The following is a 21,569-nucleotide window of genomic DNA, read 5'->3' as shown; positions in this document are numbered from 1 at the left end:
TCAAAAATTCTGACAAGCTTTGAATATATTTTTAAGACATTTTTATACCAGACCAGGAATAATAGGAAATAGTCCACATTCCAAACTTTGATGAAAAATAAAACATTAAGGCTGCAATCCTGCACAAATCTTCCTGGGAGAAAGCCCAGTTAACAATGACACTTACTTCTTACCAGGCCTATATAGGACAGCACAGTGAAGATGGAATTTCCTTCAAAGAATAGATTTTTTTATTATTATTAAATTGTAAGTTCTCACATTTAAGGCGCATAACATGCATTTCCTGAAGTTTGGAAAAATGGAGATTTCTTTTTTAAAAAAAAAATCAAGGACATTTAAATCAGTTGAGTAAAATGCGACTGATTGACCAAAAATAATTATTATTACATGCAAAATAAATAAACATATCCTCTGATTTCTGGATTATTTGTTGTCCAGAGGTTAATTAAATCTGTAAAAACAATGTTAGACATTGATTGCACTTCTTTCACCTGCTCCAAGGACAAGCAGGTAAAGAGCAACAAAAGTCAGTTTCTAGAATAATATTATTCAAAATAAGCTGATTGCTCTCTGTGAGGTAACACTGTGTGTCCTGCTTAGGACGACTTTGCCTGTCCTCCAGGTACACCCAAAGGGCAACGTAGGCAATAATGACCCATCTGTTCACTACTGGCAACTAGAAAACTTCTAATGAAGACAGATGTGGGTCACCCTGTACAAACATGCTGCAGGGTGCTAATGAATCCTCCTAATGGTCACTACCTGCCAGTTTTGACTGATTGATGAACAAAAGGGTTAAGCTTGAAAAGCTAAGATGAGTACTACAGACAATCATCAGTCTTATTACGACGTCTCTTTCACTCTGACACCCTTGCTCTTTCCTGTCATCTTTCTGAGTTTAGAAAAATATATTCCTATTACTGATTCTGACAAATAAGCTCACCAAATCTTGCAAGAAACCCTCTCCTGAATGGAATGCATCATTTTTTTAAAATGCAGCATACAATTTTCAAAAGTATTGATAAAACATAAGTCTTTCTGAAATATTCAATACCAATCTGCAGCTCAACTGTACACAAATCGTATCCTGTACCCAGTCACCAGCAGCTCAACACAGCATAGCAACAAAAAGTAAAATATTTCATCAAAAAGTATGTTCAGGCTTTATAGAGAGTTCCATTCCCTTGCCAATCATGACATCATTCCCAATCTATTTCCTCTAGAAAATTTGCATGCAAAGTACCAATCACCATGCCTCAACATCATTGATGCAATGCTGACTCTACTATATATGACAAACATTTCTAAATAGTATCCCCAGCAGACTATGTCAACTCAAATAAGAGATCAGATAAGATCAGCTTTGGCTGGTGGTCCAGATGTGCCCCATCTGGACAGGGACAGCCTAACTTCTGCTGTCTATGCCCTGGTAACCTCTAGGTTTGATTACAGCAACACGTTATACATGGGGCAGCCTCTGAAGGCAGATCAGAAACTTCAGCTGGTGCAGAATTCAGTTGCTCAACGGTGCAAGGCAATCAGAGCATATAACACCTCCTCAGGAACTCCTCTCAGTCTCAAATTATTTCTCACACGATACTCCAGTTGCCCATGGTTTGAATTTTTCATGCTCTCTGATAAATTTAGCACTATTTTCTATACTTAAAATATCATGCCCATCCAGACAGCAGGCTTAGGCTCTACAAACATCTACTGAAGGTGGGGCAGAGATCCTGCAGGATTGGCTCCACTACCAAATCCCCCAAGAGGAACTTGTTTGCACAACCGGTTGACTGCAGAAAGCAGATGATGGGTGGTAGAACTGAAGTCTGCAGAAGTGGTGCCTGCAGAAAGCAGGACTGTTGCAAAAGCTACAGCTGCTTTACAGAAGCACACAAGACTCTTTGAAAGCCCTGAACAGAGCTCTGAAGCACACAATCACCTACAGACCAAAAAAGGTTCCCCTTTTCAAGATATTCTCCTTTTTAAAAGAATTATCTTACAGTTCAATCCTAAAATGGACTGGGGGGGTTGGATTAGATTACCCTTGGGGTACCTTCCGACTCTACAATTCTATGATTCAGTGAAGCCCACTGGGAAGAATGGGATCACTTCTAAAATCCCTTGCACCAACACAGTATTTTGTCCCCCAAAACAAACAATACTGCAATATTGTAACAATCTCTCAGCAGTTGTAATTTGCAAACAGTTCTTTAAAACGTCGCACATTTGTTCTCAGCAAAATTCTATACAGCAGTGCTCTAATGAATGATTTCCTCCACCCATTTGGATAAATCTTCTTTCATGCCTGAACTGAAGTATGTTCTCTATTTTATGCAGTTCTTCAAATCCTAGAATTTCTGTCCCACTATAAATAACATTTAAAGTACTACAAAATACAGTGTTGAACTGGCATTACCTTCTTTTCTTCCTGTAATACTATTACTTCATGATACCGTGGAACATAGAGGTCATATTTTCTCTGGTCTTCCTTTCTGATGTTGACATTTTCATAATGCACTGCGTTTTCCCTTTAGAAAGTTTGAAGAGATTTATGAGTCATCTCTTAAATGTGCCGGGGCACCTAAATATGCACAGTGAAAGCTTTCACCCTCTCCCCACAAGAGTATATTAGAAACAGCTGCTCTTTGCAATAACAGATGAGAGGCTAGTTTGCTCACTAATAGGACAGCCAAAGTTTATGTAGTGCTATTCTACGTATCCAATGAATTTCTGTTTTCATATTCAAGTTTCCTTGCCATAGGTGAACTACAATAAAAAAAACACAGTGGAGGCAGAAGACAACCAGGAAGCTGAATAGCCATTAAACATGGAAAATAATTGTCAGGGAACTGCCATCGGAAGGAAGGGAAGTGAAAGGGCTCACACAGGTTGGGAGAGACTCAGCAGCTGAAGAGGGAACCAGTAGGGGGAGAGGAGCTGGGCTGAGGGAAAGGGAGCTGGAGGGATGGCTCAGAGACACTTCCAGCGAAAACAGTGGGGAGGTTTCAGGACCTCCTGTAGGGACACCCACTCCTCGCCGGAAACTGTCACGCAGAGAGTCCAGAAGACGTGTTTCCGTTAAGGAGCTTTTATGTTGGAAGCGATTCCGAAAGCAACCACTGTCGGAATCTGCCAGCGACTGACGGAGCCATGTTTAAGGGGCTCCGTTACAGACAGAGGTTTGCAAACTTGACCAAACTCTGAGGGACTAGGATTTTACACACAAGCAGCTCATCGTCCCATCACAGCATTCCGACAGTCTTCGTGAGCAGCTTGTGCAGGAGAAGGCATCATGAGCAACCCAGCCGGAACCGGAGAAGCAGGAGCTGGAGCGGGTCCAAGCCTGGAAGAAAGGTACCGGGTGTTGGAGGTCCAGCTAGCGCTGCAGACGGCGAGGCTTGAGGAGAGGAGGGCTCAGGATGCAGACAAAAAGGGGAAAGACACCCAGCTCGTCAGAAAGGTACCAGGATTGGTGCAGAAGTTTGGGGGGGAGCCCAAAGACTATCATGGCTTTCGGACAGAGATGCAATATGCCCTCAATCTGCAGTTTGATGAATTCCCTGACGAGGAATCACGAGTGGCTTTCGTGATTGGGCATCTTGAAAAGGGGGCGAGAGACTGGGTTAGACCCCTGATGGCAGCGAATAGTGACGTCCTAAAGGACACGATGAAGTTCTTTCGCGCCATGGATCTGATGTTTTCCAGCGATATTGAACAGGGAGTGGTCCGCAGACAGTTAATGGCTTGCAAACAGGGGAGCCGATCTGTCCGTGAGTACTGGACTGAGTTCACCATGTTGATCCATAAATTGGGGTGGGATCTATCGGCGGAACCCATTCAAATGCTCTTTGAAGAAGGGCTTTCTTCGGCTGTGAAAGACGAACTTTCCCGGGCGCCCAGGGCGGAGTCTATGGACCAGCTGACCAAATCAGCGCTGACCATAGGAGCGCGCCAGGAGGCGAGAGCATTGGAGAGGCGGGAAGGGAAGGGGGAACGTTGGAAGGAGTTCCGCATTCCAGACATTCCAGAGCCAACTTTCCCGCCGGCAGAGCCGATGGAAATCGGAACAGCGCGCGCGCGCGCAGTTTCAAAGCCCAGTGAGGGGGGAAAGAAGGAGGGAAAAGGCGCCCGGAAATGCTATCTCTGCCAACAGCCAGGTCACTTTGCCAGAGTCTGCCCCCAGAGGAAGGAATGGCAAGGGATGGTAGGAGCTGTGGAGGGAAGAGAGGAAGAAATACCGAAGCAAGTAAAAGCCAACGCCTGGCTGCCACCGTCGGGGCACAGCAGCCAGGCCAAAGAGCAGTGAAAGTGCCCACGCCAGAACCTCCTAAACCCGCCCTAGTGATAGAAGTGGCGCTAGAGCTGCCAAACGGACACCCTCTAAAGATAAAGGCGCTGTTGGACTCAGGCAGCTCCTGCAATTTCATGAGCAAAGAGTTTGCAGCTGAACACCAGATACAGACGATCCCTTTAAGCAACCCCCTGCAGGTGACCACGATCGATGGCAGGGAGCTGTTGGGAGGAGAAGTCAGCTTGCAGACCGTCCCAATGATAATGAAGGTGGCAAGGCACACCGAACTGATAGCGTTTAATGTGGCCACCTTGGGAGGAGCTCCCATTATATTGGGGATGAGCTGGCTAGCGTTACATGATCCGCTGGTGGGCTGGCATCAGAGAGTGGTTTCTTTTGGTTCAGCACATTGCTTAGAACACTGCAAAGAGGGAAAGGGTTTGGCAGGGGCCCAAGCCACCCTAGCAGGGACTGAAGTAACGGAGAACGTGAAGGTACCACGACAATACGCAGATCTCCGCGACATCTTCAGCGAAAGGGAAGCTGACCAATTACCCCCGCATAGACCCTTTGACTGTCAAATCAATTTACTCCCTGGGGCACAGCTCCCTGTAGGCAAGCTGTACGCCATGTCAGACAGAGAGATGCAGGAGCTAAGAGAGTTCATTGACAAGAACCTGAAGAGAGGGTTCATCAGAGAGTCCAGGGCGGTGGGGGGCAGCCCAGTGTTTTTTGTGGATAAAAAAAACACGAACAAGCCGAGGCTTGTGTGTGACTTCAGGGCCTTAAATGCAGTGTCAGAACCAGTGGCTTTCCCTATGCCCAGGATTGACGACATTTTGACAAGGGTCAGGAAGGGAAAGATTTTTACTAAACTGGACCTAAGGGGGGCGTACAACCTGATACGAATAAGGAAGGGGGATGAATGGAAAACCACCATGTTCACCCCTTTGGGGGCATTTGAATATTTAGTTATGCCCTTCGGCCTACAAGGAGGCTCCGCGTGCTTTCAATCGTTTATGAACCACGTCCTGGGGCCTTTGCTTTACAAGAATTGTGTGGCCTTCTTAGACGACGTGTTGGTGTATTCTGAGAATGAGGAGCAGCATGTGAGAGACGTCAGAGAAGTGTTGAGCAGGCTGCAAGCCAACCAGCTGTGGGTGAAACTGGAGAAGTGTCAGTTTCATACCAAGGAGGTGGAATTCCTGGGGTATCGCCTGTCAGACAAGGGATTGGCCATGGATCCCGGCAAGGTCCAGGCGGTGCTGGAATGGAAAACACCCAAAACAAGGAAGGATGTGCAGAGGTTCCTAGGATTTGGGAACTTCTATCGTAAGTTCATCCGAAACTTTGCCCACCTGACGGCGCCCATTACGGACTGTCTCAGCAGTAAGAAGAAGTTCGTTTGGACTGAGGAGGCGGAGCGAGCATTTGAGGAACTAAAAAGGGCCTTCGCCTCGGAACAACAACTCCTGCATGTGGATTTACAAAAACCGATGAGAGTGGAAACTGACGCATCAGACAGAGCTATTGGGGCGGTGCTTCTGCAGCCAGGGAAGGAGGAGTCAGAGTGGAGACCGTGTGCCTTTTTTTCGCGAAAGCTGAACAAATCCGAGAGGAACTACACGGTGTATGACCGAGAACTACTAGCCATTCATGAGGCGTTCCGGAGATGGAGGCACCTGCTAATTGGCGCACAACATAAGGTGCAAGTGTGCACTGACCACAAGAACCTAGAGTATTGGAGGACGGCACGAGTGCTCAACCAACGGCAAGTGAGATGGGCCCAGGAGTTCTCCAAATTTAACTTTGAGATTTGTTACGTGCCAGGCCCAGAGAACATTAGGGCGGACGCTCTCTCACGCAAACCTGAATATTTGGAGGGGGAGGGAGCACCCGAAGAGAGACATGTCATTCCAGAGGACCGCTGGGTGTGTGGGGCGGCATTGGTGGGACAAAGAGAACTGGTAGAGGAAACAGAGAATGATGAATACGCCCAGAATAAGCTCAGAGGTCTTAGGGGTGAGGGAGAGGAACCAGGGGGTTTCGAGGAAAGAAATGGAGCTTTGTATTACAAAGGGGCACTGTATATCCCTGAAGGAGACTTAAGGGGGAGGGTACTCAAGCAGTTGCACGACAGCCCCACGGCGGGGCATTTTGGACAACACAAAACCATGTGGTTGGTCACCAGGGAATTTTGGTGGCCTAAGGTGAGGGAAGATGTACGGGAGTATGTAAGAGGGTGTGAGCAATGCCAGCGAGCCAAAGGGGAGAGGCGGGCACCGGCGGGGCTATTAGAACCCTTACCAACCCCAGAACGACCTTGGGAGGCAGTGTCGATAGATTTTATGACTGATCTGCCGAAGTCCAAGGGGAAAACAGCCATCATGGTGGTGGTAGACCTACTAACAAAGATGTGCCACTTTGTAGCCTGCTCGCATGCAGTCACGGCGGAAGAGACAGCGAAGTTATTTGTAGAACACATTTTTAGGTTGCACGGGGTGCCATTGAGGGTGGTCTCAGACCGAGGAAAACAATTTACTTCCAGGTTCTGGAGGAAGCTCATGAGCTTACTGCAGGTGGAGGTCAACTTTTCGACTGCCCGGCACCCTGAAACCAACGGGCAGGCGGAAAGAGCAAACGGGGTCCTCCAGCAATACCTGAGGTGTTATGTCAATGACAGAGAGAATGACTGGGTAGAAAAGTTGGCGCTGGCGGAATTTGCCTACAACAATGCCGAGAATGTGTCCACAGGGATGAGCCCCTTCTTGGCTAATTATGGGTGTCATCCCAGGGCTTTCCCAGGGGGAGAAGGGGAGAGATGGGGTGTCCCGGCAGCCGAGCATTTTGTAGAAGAAATGGAAGCAATCCATCGTCAGCTCCAACTCAACTTAGAAAGGGCGAAGGAAGAATACAAGAGGCAGGCAGACAAGAACCGAAGGGAAGGTGAAACCATAAGGGTGGGAGATAGGGTGTGGCTGTCAACCCAAGGGTTGCCGTTCAAAGGAGGTTGTAAGAAATTAAGACCCAGGAGATTGGGTCCCTTTGAGGTCATTCAACAGGTCAACCCAGTGGCTTTCAGGCTCCGGTTACCCAACCACATGAAACTGCACCCAGTATTTCACAGGTCGTTACTGTCACCGTATGAGGGGGGACGAGAAGGGATGGCCACTCGGGGACCGGTCATAGAAGAAAGGGAATGCAGCAGCCATGTGGCAGAAATCCTCGACGCCAGATGGAAGGGGGATCAGGTGGAGTATTTGGTAGCGTGGGAAGGAGAACCGGAGTCAGAAAACACTTGGGTAATGGCAGAAGATATCAATGACGAGGTATTGATAGAAACGTTCCATCAAAGGTTCCCAAGGAAACCTCAGCCTGTGGAGAGGTTCCGGAGGGAATACTTTGGGACCACCGATGAGGAGGAGGAGTTGGAAGGATTCTCGGAATCGGAAGGGGAAGGGGAGATGGACTCTGAGGAGGAGGAGTACTTCGAGACCAGGAACCGCAACAGGTGGAGAGAAGTGTTCGGGACATCGGAAGATGAAGGAAGTTCATTCCGGGGTTTTGCCTCCTCACCGCCCGTAGAGGAGGGGGCGAGAGGGGATGAAGGGGGCCCTGGAGGGGAGGTGGATGTCAGGGAACTGCCATCGGAAGGAAGGGAAGTGAAAGGGCTCACACAGGTTGGGAGAGACTCAGCAGCTGAAGAGGGAACCAGTAGGGGGAGAGGAGCTGGGCTGAGGGAAAGGGAGCTGGAGGGATGGCTCAGAGACACTTCCAGCGAAAACAGTGGGGAGGTTTCAGGACCTCCTGTAGGGACACCCACTCCTCGCCGGAAACTGTCACGCAGAGAGTCCAGAAGACGTGTTTCCGTTAAGGAGCTTTTATGTTGGAAGCGATTCCGAAAGCAACCACTGTCGGAATCTGCCAGCGACTGACGGAGCCATGTTTAAGGGGCTCCGTTACAGACAGAGGTTTGCAAACTTGACCAAACTCTGAGGGACTAGGATTTTACACACAAGCAGCTCATCGTCCCATCACAATAATGCCTCAAGTGAACCTTGAACCGCAACCTTGCTTGAGTATTACAACTTTGTGAGAAACCTTTGTTTCTCAACATTCAAAAGCTTCTTAGTATTTTCGGCTAGCCCAAAGGTCTTGTTACTTTACATAACCACAGAATTTGGCGTGGAATAGTATCTAATTGTGCAGTGCAGGATTCCAATCCCCCGTTTTTCTTAATAGAGCATGGTAGGAAAGGATTAAATTGGAACAGATGCTCAGATAGTGGAATAATGTAAATCCACATACAACTAAGAAAATTAATTTAATTAGCAACGGTAAAGCAGAGTAGTTTTAAGCTGCTCATGATTCTTTCTAGGATTAGTGCAAGAAACCCTCTAGCACTAACATTAATGTATTCAGCATCTTTAAGCACCCCTGATCGTTAAACTGATGCCAGCAAGGTGGAATCATTTCAAGTGCAAAAGGGATACTCAGAAAAGTGGTGTTGAACCATTTTCCTCCTGCTCTCCATCCTCCTAGGCCATTTTCTCACCGGCTGGCAATTAGCTGAGGTGACAGAAAAGAAACTCAGAGAGGTGCCTTCAAGGGGGAAGTTAGTAGTCTAGGGCAGCTTCAGTAGCCTCCACTTCTGTATCCCTTTAAATGAGGAACATTTCACCCACATCCCAGAGAGACACGTGGCCTTGGAAAGAAACTTGTCACAGGTCACATGCCAGTGGTGGGAGGAGCAAGAGTCACACCACGCCCTCTCTTCCTCTCTATCTCTCACACACATATACATTCCATCTCTTTCGCTTTTATCTCTCTTTCCTCCCCTTCTATTTCTAACTGCATCCCTTTCTTGCTCTTTTCTTCCCTGCACAATATGACCCCCCCAAAAAATAAACCCACACCCCACAGCAATTAGGCTTAATTAAAGAAATTCCAATGATGTAAGTGGGACTTTACCTAAACCTAACTGCTATTTGGTAGACAATTCCTTCAGCATCTACCTCCTGAAAACTGCCCCCACCTGAGCAGCAATCCAACTGAGAGGGGAGGGAATTCATTTATGTGAAGGAGAGGTTTTTTGTGATGTAAGCTGCCTTGTCACAACTATGTCCTAAAGGGTGGCCTACAAAAACCTTCACATAAATAAAATGGTTGCAGATGAAATTCTGAAAGGGAGGAAAGCAAAGACATTCAAGGTAGCTTGCGGGCTACAAACTGCGGAACAGGGAAATTCAGGGTATTATTTCAGGAGATTTGCCTCCATGCTTCCAGGTTCTATGTATGGGGCAGATATGAGAAAACAAACTAATTCTTAATTTCTTGCATTTACTATTGAAAATATACACCCTTTATTATTAGAATACAAATATACATTGTAGCATTTCAGCCTTAGCTTCACATGCCTCACCCTCACACAATTTCCATTTTTAACAGTGAACTTGTCATTTCATCCTAACCCAAAAGACTGTGATCAATATTAGCTATGGTTTGTTCACACCAACTTCAAACCATGGGAGATGAATCAAGCTCATTGCAAAGAAACCATAGTTTCGTTTCAAAACAGTTTAGCGTTCAGACACAATGACAAGCTGCAGTTGAAAAATGGAAGCAAATGTTTCCAGTGTCCTTCTCATACCCACACTAGAGGAGAGAAGGAGGACAGCATGAGCCCAAGGCTTCTTCGGGTTCTTTCCCATCAGGGCATCCACTTAGCATGACTTCCAAACAGACCCAGATTCTAAATTGTCTTAAGGTGTACATACGGAATCACGTCATAATCTGCAGGTCCGGGGCCCTCACGTGGCTTAAATTCATGCCGCTTTTCTGTCAAATTGCCAAATTGCACTCCTTTATGTTTCATGGTAGGGTAAATACAATCCTGAAAGAAAAGATTAATCAGCATTTAGCTTGTGATCAATATATTATAACTGCCAAGCAGTTATTTGAACACAGGTCTCCCAAGTCCAAGTTCAACACTACTGTTCCACGCTGGCTTTGATCAAATCAAATATTGCATAATTCAGGCCTACAGAAAGATCACCGTTGATGCTTATTATCAGGTAATTTGCACCTCGTGTACATAATTTTATCCACAAAGTGACATCCATGAATTCAGATCCTATAAATTAACATACTTTTCATCCTTCCTCACAAGGAGCTGATCTGTATGTAAAAACTATTCATGACTGATGCCCTAGCTGAAATATAAAAGGACTGATAAAAATGAAAGAAAATCCCCCCCTCCCACTACAGAGAAGGATCATAGATCAGTGACATGCTTTATCTGTACAGTGGTACCTTGGTTCTCAAACACCTTGGTACTCAAACAACTTGGAACCCAAACACTGCAAACCCGGAAGTAAGTGTTCCGGTTTGCAAACTTTTTTTGGAAGCCAAACATGCTCTATTTTGAGTGCCACACTTCCGTTTTGACTGTTATGAAGAAGAAGAGGAGCAGGAGTTTGGATTTGATACCCCACTTTATCACTACCCAAAGGAGTCTCAAAGCAGCTAACATTCTCCTTTCCCTTCCTCCCCCACAACAAACACTCTGTGAGGTGAGTGGGGCTGAGAGATTGATTTCAGAGAAGTGTGACTAGCCCAACACCACCCAGCAGCTGCATGTGAAGGAGCGGGGAATCAGACCCGGTTCACCAGATTATGAGTCCACCGCTCTTAACCACTACACCACACTGGCTGCTGAGGTCTGTCTGTTTTTGCTATTTATTTTGTGTTTTTGTGACTCTTTTTTTTTTGTTTTTGTGACTGTGTGGAACCCAGTTCAGCTACTGATTTATTGATTGTGTGACTGCAGTACATTGTTTATTACTTTCATTTTATGGAACAATGGTCTCATTAGATAGTAAAATCCATCTTAAATTGCTGTTTTAGGGGTTGTTTTTAAAAGTTTGGAACGGATTAATCCATTTTGCATTACTTTCTATGGGAAAGCGCACCTTGGTTTTGGAACGGACTTCCAGAACGGATTAAGTTTGAGAACCAAGGTACCAATGTAGAAGGTGGCAGGTTCAATCCCTGGCATCTCCAGGTAGATCTGGAAATGTATCCTGTCTGAAACCCTGGAGAGCCACTTCTTGGTGCAGACATTGCCAAGGCACATGGCCAAAAGCCTAACATGGTATAACTTGCTTATGAATTCTTCATTCACCTGTGGCCCTCTAGATGTGACTAGACAACAACTCCCATCATTCCTGACCATTCATTGGTCATACTGGCTGAGGCTGATGCAAGCTGGAGTCCAACAACATCTATGAGAGTCACAGGTCCCTTGCTAATGTGACTTGACTGAATGAAAAGCACAAGGGTAAACAGTTATCTCTATGAACAGAAGGGAAGGGTTCTATTCGGAGCATCTTATAATATCATTATGAACAGGACTATAAAGTCTCAAGGACCACAACTGAACCTAGTACTTCACAGTAATGGGATTAGAGCACCATCCAGTGGTTTCTGGACAGAATTTTTTTCTCTCATAGTATATAAATGGATAATCGCAACCATGAAGAACTTGCCACAGTTAGCAATCAAGATTGCTTTTAAATATTTTTAAAATCCAGAAGGTTGGCTTCCCTCTTTGTGTAATGAGATAATACTGAAGGGTTTAATTTTGTTCCAGTGTCCTATGTCCATATTTAGTGTTTCTATACCAACTTGCCTGATAAAATTTGTTTACCGTATTTTTCGCTCTATAACACGCACCTGACCATAACACGCACATCGTTTTTAGAGGAGGAAAACAAGGGAAAAAATATTCTGAATGAAACAGTGGACGTATCATTTTTGTGCTTCATGCTGTGGCCACAGACATGTGATCTGATGGTGAATTTGGGGTGACCCAATGCAAAAATCCTGAGAATCCCTGTGGATCCATGCTTTGTAACCACGTTTTTGCACCACTGCAGCCCCAGGCAACAGTGGGTGCGTGATTTTGGGGGGGCAGGCTGTAGCCATGGACATGCTATGTGCTCTGATGGTGAATTTTGGCTGACCCAATGCAAAGATCCTGAGGATCCATGTGGATCCATGCTTTGTAACCACGTTTTTGCACCATTGCAGCCCCAGGCAACAGTGGGTGCGTGATTTTGGGGGGGCAGGCTGTAGCCATGGACATACTGTGTGCTCTGATGGTGAATTTGGGGTGACCCAATGCAAAGATCCTGAGGATCCATGTGGATCCATGCTTTGTAACCACATTTTAAGTGGGGAGGGAAGGAAAAACACAGAAGGCTAAGAATGCAGGAGAGGGCTATAACGTGAGGAAAGGAAGGCAAAAGTTCCCACCCACCCACCCACACAAGCCAGCCAGCGCTCGCTCTCTCTCTCTCTCTCTCTCTCTCCCATCTGCATGTTTTCCGGCTGCCTGATATTTATTTTTTTTAATTGCCTTGACAGAAGAAAGCATTTTAACTGCATTAAGAACTATTTAGCAGCGAAACCTAAGCTTTGCCATCCCTTAAGAGGTACAGACACTGTAATCTTCCAGATCGCATGAATTTACAGGCAAAACACTGTTTAAGGATTTCATCCTTTTAAATTGAAGAAAGCATATTTGAATGCTGTGTGTCCCCAAAAACAAAAAGCAGGAAGTCAAATCAGAATTTTAAGCTGAACCTGTAATCTCTCTTCCCTTCACAAACATTGTTCCCTCCGAAGCACAGAGAGGAAAGCAGACACTCTGCTTTCTCCTCTGCTTGCCTGGAGGGGAGGGGCTTTCCCTGCTCTTTGTTCCGTTTCAGCAAACACAGCAACGAAACAGAGCGGGTGGGCAGTAAGACCCTGAGGCAGAATGCAGGAAAGCAACCACTTCCTCTTTTCCCCTCTGCTTGCCTGGAGGGGAGGGGCTTTCCCTGCTCTTTGTTCCGTTTCAGCAAACACAGCAACGAAACAGAGCGGGTGGGCAGTAAGACCCTGAGGCAGAATGCAGGAAAGCAGCTGCTTCCTCTTTTCCCCTCTGCTTGCCTGGAGGGGAGGGGCTTTCCCTGCTCTTTGTTCCGTTTCAGCAATCGTGAAGCCCGATTTGATTTTTGTCTGATTTTTCGGCTCCAGGGACCACACATTCGCTCCATAACACGCACAGACATTTCCCTTCCTTTTCAGGAGAAAAAATCTGCGTGTTATAGAGCGAAAAATACGGTAAATTGTGGGTAAAGTGAATGCATAAGTACCTGAACCCTTTTCTAGCTATTGGGATTTGTAATATTTTGGAGAAGGTTTCCTAAAGTTGCTGCATACTTGAGTAGTGTGCTCAACTAAAGTGAATTCAAATGTTGAAGAGACTGGGGCATTTTCTGTTATTTTTATCTCTCCTATTTGTGTTCTTTTCACTGTATTTAAGAGTGGGGAGGGAGGAAGTTTAATAGCAAGTCTATTCTGGATCGCAAGCTGAACACTAGGGACACATACATATGAGTCATGTCTCCTGGATTCATCTCCCACCTCAGCCCCCACTCTCATAGAGACCTCACCAGTTTCAGTTGATCTCTGCCTTTCTTACGTTCTGTTGCATTTCCTCTCCTCACATATTAATCCTTTTATGTTCCTATTAAAATAACCAATTAGTAAATCATTTAAGGAGGGTTTTTTGGGGGTTTTTTGCCAGTTTGGCCAGAGGTTTTTTTTGCAAAAAAAGTGAACATACCACTATTTGGTGCATAAACAGATGTCAGTGTGCTAGTTTGCGTTCCAATAATAATGCCTTCGATAATGGCTTACAGAGGAGCCATTAATTCCTCCCAGGTTTCCACAATCATGGTTTTTAAGGAGATGCATTTTGCTTCAAACTCCTTCCCAAGTATGGCATCCAGGTTTTTTTCTTTTTTGGTTGCATTTTTTGCTGTTTTAGAAGGGATGGAGGCCATTTTGTCTCCTTCTCCACTTGTTTCTCTTTTGACACAAAGAACTGAGCTAAGCTTCCCTGTTTGGAGCAAAATTCTGCTGCAGACATCTCCTTGGACAGAAAGTGTAGGATGTTTTAATAAATGCTGCACTTATAAGGCGGACTGCAGCAAAATTTGTTCTGTTCTAAGCAGCCATTTTGGTTTCCATTTGGCCATGCACCCATTATACAGTTTCTACTGTATGAAGATGTACCTCTTTAGTCCTTGATACCTGAGATATGTGTTTTCAGGGCCCACCTTATGCTTGTGACTGTAACTTATTTTAACTGTTTTTAATATTGAATTTTAAAAGTATATTCACCTGCTCTGGAACCTGAAGGTTTTCTCTACCTCTATATATATAAACCAATCCAACTCTACCTCACCCATCTCTCTACAATATTATCTTCAAATGGCACAAAACAGATCTGCGTAGATGTAACACATACCAGGTTCATTAGAGTGTTTAATATTGGTATCCAGAGTGTTTAGTACTGGCTAATACTTTCCAGTATTGTTTGCTTCATAATGGAGTAGTAAGTCTCTATATCACATATTGCACTTAACGTTTTTCAATGAAATGAAGAAACACAAATGACTTCTCTGATAAGCCCAAAAACTGACACATTGAAATACAGACAAATGCAGACATTAGTTCTATTTAGCTCCTGCCATTTTCATTCCCATATGCATACTTCTGCCATCTTTTCTCCTAAGATCCTCTGAAGCCCTAATTATGGGGAAAGTGTTTTATTATGCACTAGTTTTATTGGAAATATTAAACTTCTTAACACATGCCCTGTTCCATGAGTGTACATTAAAACACATAGTATCAAGGATTTAAAAGTCCATAAATATTTATAATTTGATTTTTTTTGGTTGGTGCATAATAATTTCCTAGCTTCACAAAAACTAATAATTAACCACAACAGCTGGATATCTGCAAACTAAGGATAGCTTTTTAAAATATTTTGCTTTTCTTGTTAGAGTTTCACATAATAGCAGGAGAATAATTGTTTCAATACAGAACTCTAATTCAATAGCTAAATGTTTGTAAGTGTCCATGAAGAAACTTTAAGGTCAATATATATTTGACATTTACAAAGAACACTTTAGTGAGTCAGCTCCAAAGGCAATTTTAACAACTACAGCCTATTCTTTTTCAAACTCAATAAGCATGAATAACATAATTTCCTTCTCCATATACAGCTTAAGCTCTGCATTAAAAATAATATAAATTGACTGCTACTTAACACACTAACCTGTACATTACTCAGGTAAAATGCCCCATGCATAATGGAATTAAAAAACCTTTTAAGAACACAGGCAGACTGAAGAATAAATTGATGCACTCTTAACTCTAAATCACCACACTCTTTTTGCCAAGAAGTGTTGACAATACCAACTTCAAGGTCGCTGTCAACTTGCTATGTCATTAGCAAATAAAATATGGTTTAATTGAAGCAAACTCAGCAAGGAGGTGCATTATTTTAAGTGAACATTGCAATATAACTTGAAGAATTACTAATCGCCACTCCTGTTGACAATAAAAATGGATGGAGGTGCTTTGAAACTTTTTTTCTATGACTTTCCCGTAATTAAATATGGAAATAGATATCATGAAGAATTAAAAGTCCCAGAGTGCATTAATTCTGGCACTAATGGACTGTCTTTCAGTGCTGCAGCGCACAGGTAGTTCCCAGCATGTTCTCGCCACTACCTAATCCATCAGTGTCAGTGCTCTTAGCCAGAAAGAGTAACGTGGAAAACACAGATTTGGGATTACGTCCCATGCTGCCTCAAGTGGAAACAACTATTTGTCACATCTCAGAATGCTTGGGTAGGAACCTTGCTTAGTTATTAAATGTTTTGCATTTTGCAAAACAGCCGCTAGACACGTTGTGTAATCACCATCAAATCTCCGCACACAGACATTGTGCCTGAAAGAAATATGCTTTCCAAAAACAGAAACAGACATTGCACATTTCTGTTTTAATCAACATTTGCCACTATTTATAACAGCTGCAGGTTTCCAATGATCTTTCTGTAAGTATACACTGGCAGCTTTAATGTAAACCTCACTATTTTGGTGTCTTGTTTATCCCCCTCTTTTATTCCCTCTTGAAACAATTGTCCACCCTCTGAAGTCAATTCTGTGCTCCAGATGAGATTACACTTACAGGTTCTAGACTTTCTGTTGAGGGCTACATTCCCCTCAGAGGTAATTGTCAGGGGCCGAAAGCTGGCAGTGGGTGGGGCTGGAGCCAAAAGTTGGTAGTGTAGACCTTTTCTCTGCCAACTTTTTTCTCCCTTGTTGCTTGCCATCCCCATCTCAAACCTCTCCTTCCCACCCAGAGAGCTGCCAGGAAAGAGAAAGTTAACGTTTGCTCTTGCTGGAGGGCTTCTTAAAGGTCTTCCGGTCCTTGCTATTAGCGTATAAAGCCTTGAAGAACTTGAGTGAAGAATTTAAGGAGAAAGTTGCTAAAAACACGAAAACCAACAGCAAGCAATTCTTCAGGAAAGGGCAACCAAAATGATCAAGCAACCAAATGATCAAGTTGGACACCAACTCGAGTGGGTTTAGAAGAGAATTAGGCAAATTGATGGGCGTAAAGGCTACTAGCAATAGTTCTGCTCTCCGTGGTCAAAGGCAGTGAGCTTCTGAACATCACTTGCTGGAAACTGCAGGAGCAGAGAGTCCTCTTGAGAAGGCCCTCGGTGCTGGACCTCAGTGTCCGGGTAGAATGATGGGGGTGGAGACACTCCTTCAGGTATACAGGACCAAGGCCGTTTAGGGCTTTAAAGGTCAGCACCAACACTTTGAATTGTGCTCAGAAACGTACTGGGAGCCAATGTAGGTCTTTCAAGACCGGTGTTATATGGTCTCGGCGGTCGCTCCCAGTCACCCGTCTAGCTGCCGCGTTCTGGATTAGTTGTAGTTTCCGGGTCACCTTCAAAGGTAGCCCCATGTATGTTTTCTATCCAGGCTCCCTAATTAACTAGGATTTGAAATCAGGTTAAGAACCTATTTAATATCAGTGATGATGCAATGCTTAACCATCGTCAAAGCTGGATAAAATTTGTCCTGGAGTACTGAAGAGCTGGGGGAAAGAAATATATAAATCCACACTGGCTCCCAATCTCTTACTCATGATTACCAATGTTACAATTGTCCATGTCTTTGTAACTGATACCACTAACTCCAATAAACTGTGTAAATTGCCTACCCCTGTTCTCTGTGACACACAACTTAGTCTGTAATCAAACGCTTATCTGGGAGTAAGACTCAAGGAAAACAATGGCACTTACATCTAAGTACAGGAGTACCATTAGAATATTATTTTCAGCATTTCAGTTTTATTGTTACAGTGTACTTCAGTCACAGTGCTACTTTGTTTGCACAAGATAACAAAGATTGCTCATCCCCCCTCCTCGAAAAAATAAAAGTTTCAAGGTTCCATGATTCGAGAGGTTCTCCTTTCTGGCTAGCCTTTTGAGTTTCTGATTTTGTTTTGGCTCATGCTGTTTAAGTAGTTAAATAACTGGCTTATTGTTTTGTATATTGTGTTTTGTTGTTTAAGTATGCATCTGGAAATAGATCATTGTTAACCAACTAGTAGATCGTTTTTTGACTGGATATCAAGATTTCAACTATTTAGCTAAATAATAATATTTGGAGCCAAATTATATTGTACATAATTCATAAACACAAAGAAATCATGGATGCATCTACTGAATCATGTATGACTTTTCCAATAGAAAATTCTTAATCTTTCAAAAAGGTTAAAGATTTGATTTTTCATTCTCTTCATCTAACATAGTAACTCAACTTGAGTAAAGTAAAATTCACTCCATGTTTTATGATGCCAAAGACAAGTAGTTCATTTTAGTGACTCTGCTGCCACCTAATGCACTGACTGAAAAAGCATATTATAAGGAACAAATGGAGAATTCCAAGCATTCTTGTAGCAATTCCATATTTTAGTCAATTGCAAACTCTAAATCATTGTTCTGTCACCAAAGATGAGGTGTGCTTAAAATTACAAGGATTGCTTGCATACCTCAGAACTTCCATACAGCTTCTAACAAGCAACATGTGTGCTTTCAACGAACATCAATTGTAGGTTTAGAAAATACACCCTGGGAACATATCTGAACAAAACACTATTCTAGAAATGTTATTCTATTCAATCTTACTGAAAGAAGAAATTGCTGCTTTATAATACAGTGAAGTATCTACAAGCATAAAATAGCTATAATTAGCAACTGCAACATTATGGTTTTCGACATAGCATGTTGCTTTTTTAGCTGAAAATATGTAATATACAACTAAACTTTAAGAAGACAATGGTTGCTTATTATGGTTTTAGAAATTTTGGTTAAATCCAAGCATGAATGCCATGAAAAGCGAAGAAGAAGAAGAAGAAGAAGAAGAAGAAGAAGAAGAAGAAGAGGCTGTATTGTATCTATCCAGCCCAATATATTTTGACTGGAAGAGATTCTCTGGGCAGATGTGTACCTATGCTCCCTTGTACCCTAGGTAAGGAGATGTATTGGTACCTACCCTCCGGTCCCTTGCACTTTTGGCAATGAGTCTCCTCTGAAACCAGGAGAGACCATGGTGAAAAAAATAGCTTTTTGTCGCCTTTAAAGCTATGCCAATGACTTCCTCCATGGCCATCAGGGTCAAGTCTGCTCTGCTCCTTCTCTCCATCAGTCCTATCTGCCTTGCTCCTCCCTCACTCCTCTTGCCTTTTGCCTCCTTCCTTCCTTCCTTTTCCCTCCTTTAGCTCTTGCCCCACTCTCTCCTTTGCCAACGATGACAACTGGGGAGGGGCGCCCTGCTATGACAGCCCACACCAGCCAAGGCACCCAGAGCAGCCTGCATGCCTCACCTGACCACCAGAGGAGTGGAGAGGGGAGCACGCGGACAGGCAGACAGGCTTGTAACCACATCAACCTGAGTGGAGAGGCATGATTTTTACACTCCCCCGGGCCGACACCCTTGTCTCCAGCATCTCAAGCATTTTGGGTATCCTGCTACCTGATTCTTCTTCAGCTGGAGATAGCAAGAACCAAAGTACGAAAATTCTGCAAGCAAAGCATGTGTTTTACTGCTGTGCCACAGCCACAAAGACAGAAATAGTAAGCAGGGCTAAGAAGACCAAAGAATCAGAGGAGTAGGGAGAGTCAGGAAATGAAACAAAAATCGGTAGCGGCAAAACAAAAAAATGAATTTTATGACCTGCCTATGAGAGGCGATAAAAAAGTTAATTTATACAGGGACACACCCTCTAAATCTAAAAAACCAGTCACACTGATGCAGAGACACAGTAGGCTCCAGAGCCAGTTTCATCCCAAGCCTTAGTTCAACTTTACCTGATGTCAATGACCCTGAAATTATGGAGATACAAAGCACACTTAACAAGCCTTGAGTTCCAGGTGATCCCAGCTGTCAGGTTCACTTGAGTTCACTGCCTCTAACACTGATGTTGACTCACAGCACCTGGCTGGTTCCTTTCTGTGTCTGGAGTGCTACTTGAGGTCCAAGTCATGACACCCATAATGCAAAATTTTATAATTACTTACACCTTTTGTCTGATAGTATGCTGGACCTAAAGTAGTGTCTCTTGAAGGAGGATTATGCTTTAAAAGAGTGCCATCAGCAGCCTCTTCATAACCAAATGATTGTCCTTGGGAAGGGATAGAGGGAGCCTCTGATTTCCGGAAGACTTTGATACATTCTGCAAGTTTCTGTAGAAACAAATGCGATACACCTTGTCACAGATACAGTACATCCTTCTAACAGCTTAACATAATTAGGGTTGTCCAATTCATGTCCAGTGGAATTTACCTTTCCACTTCTCAACAGACATGCTATTGACTCTGCACACTTACTAAAGTAAGGCTGCTCCACTTCCTCATGGGGCAGTGTTGCAGGCTGGCCATGCGGTCTCCCCGTGCACGGTGGGGGCGTAGCTAAGCCCCCGCATCATCAGGGAGTCCTGGCCGCATCACGCCCCCTGGCCAGCCAATCCAGCTGGCCGGGGGCATGGCTTAGCGTATTTAAGGATCTGCAAGTAAGAAAATCAGCCCTGAGTGCTCACTGAAAGGACAGATCCTGAAACTGAGGCTCCAATACTTTGGCCACCTCATGAGAAGAGAAGACTCCCTGGAAAAGACCCTGATGTTGGGAAAGATGGAGGGCACAAGGAGAAGGGGACGACAGAGGACGAGATGGTTGGACAGTGTTCTCGAAGCTACCAGCATGAGTTTGACCAAACTGCAGGAGGCAGTGGAAGACAGGAGTGCCTGGCGTGCTCTGATCCATGGGATCACGAAGAATCGGACACGACTAAACAACAACAACAACAAGCAAACAAAAAAAATAAGAAGTGGGGCCTGCAACAAAAAGTTGTAATGGGGAGGGCTTCTGTTCAGGATACCAGACAAACTGCTCCCAGTGTTCCATTTTTCTCTAGGCAGTCAGAACTCAATACCCATTAAGCTACTCAATCTTCACCAGACTTGGCCTTTTTGGGGGGTGGAGGGCAGGGTGCCCCGTGGTTTCTTTCTTAACTATTTTTGTACCCTGCCAGAACCTTCGCACTGCCTTCCCAAAGCCTAGTAAGCCCATGACTGCAGCTGTGCACAGGTAGGCGGCGGAGAATAAACAAATGGAGAGAAGGAACAGTGATTTTTTCCCCCACTCTCCAATTATTTATTTCCCACCCACCCATGAAAACCAGCAATTGCACAAGTATAATATGCATAAGAGGCAAGTTACCCGTACTTGCTTCTAGTGGGAGAAATGTTATATTTTTGATTACATGGGCTGACTTCCAAGAGAAAACCGGAGATAGTCCTGAAGTTAAACACAGCGATGATGTAGACACCAAACCCAAATACATAGTTAACAGATTTGGCACGGAACATGAATCTAAAGGGAATTCATTACAAAATGACATGTTTCTTGTGTGCAGTATAAGATTTACATGCTTTTAATTTAAATGAGATGTCATCCAGCCTGACATCTCCTGTATCTTGACATCAGCTGCGTAAAGAATAAAGAGACTTGAGCCCAAGAAAAGAAAACATATACAACACAAATGGCAAATTTTCTGCCTAGCTGAATTATGTTTGGCTGCATTGTGTGAAGCAACACTGTATGTATATTCTGAAAAAGCCTCCTATACAATCCTTGACATATACAGTACAGCTGTTATGGCAAGGTTGCGGCACAGAAGGTTACTCATCTTTCAGCAGAAATGGAGCAGAGTTCCAAATTCACCAACACCCTGAAATCTACTCAAAAATCGCAGCTTCCACCAAAAATAGAAATATTTCAAAAGCAGACCCAAGAC

General features: G+C 44.1%; 1 protein-coding gene across 1 annotated transcript in view; it reads right to left on the bottom strand.

The window, feature by feature from the left end:
- The window catches only part of STPG2 (sperm tail PG-rich repeat containing 2), a 218,740-nt gene that overhangs the window by 189,119 nt on the left and 8,052 nt on the right, over positions 1 to 21,569 (bottom strand). Inside the window, exons 4-6 of the mRNA XM_081020883.1 lie at positions 19,795 to 19,959; positions 10,072 to 10,187; positions 2,420 to 2,531 (exon numbers count right to left, since the gene is read on the bottom strand). Coding sequence (XP_080877009.1) covers positions 2,420 to 2,531; positions 10,072 to 10,187; positions 19,795 to 19,959 — 393 coding nt within the window. The remainder of the gene's footprint in view (positions 1 to 2,419; positions 2,532 to 10,071; positions 10,188 to 19,794; positions 19,960 to 21,569) is intronic.

The sequence above is a fragment of the Podarcis pityusensis genome (genome assembly GCF_964106645.2).
Source record: "Podarcis pityusensis genome assembly, chromosome: 9".
Taxonomy (NCBI): Eukaryota; Metazoa; Chordata; class Lepidosauria; order Squamata; family Lacertidae; genus Podarcis; species Podarcis pityusensis.
The sequence above is the reverse complement of the archived record's forward strand: the minus strand, read 5'-3'. Positions and strand labels throughout refer to the sequence as shown.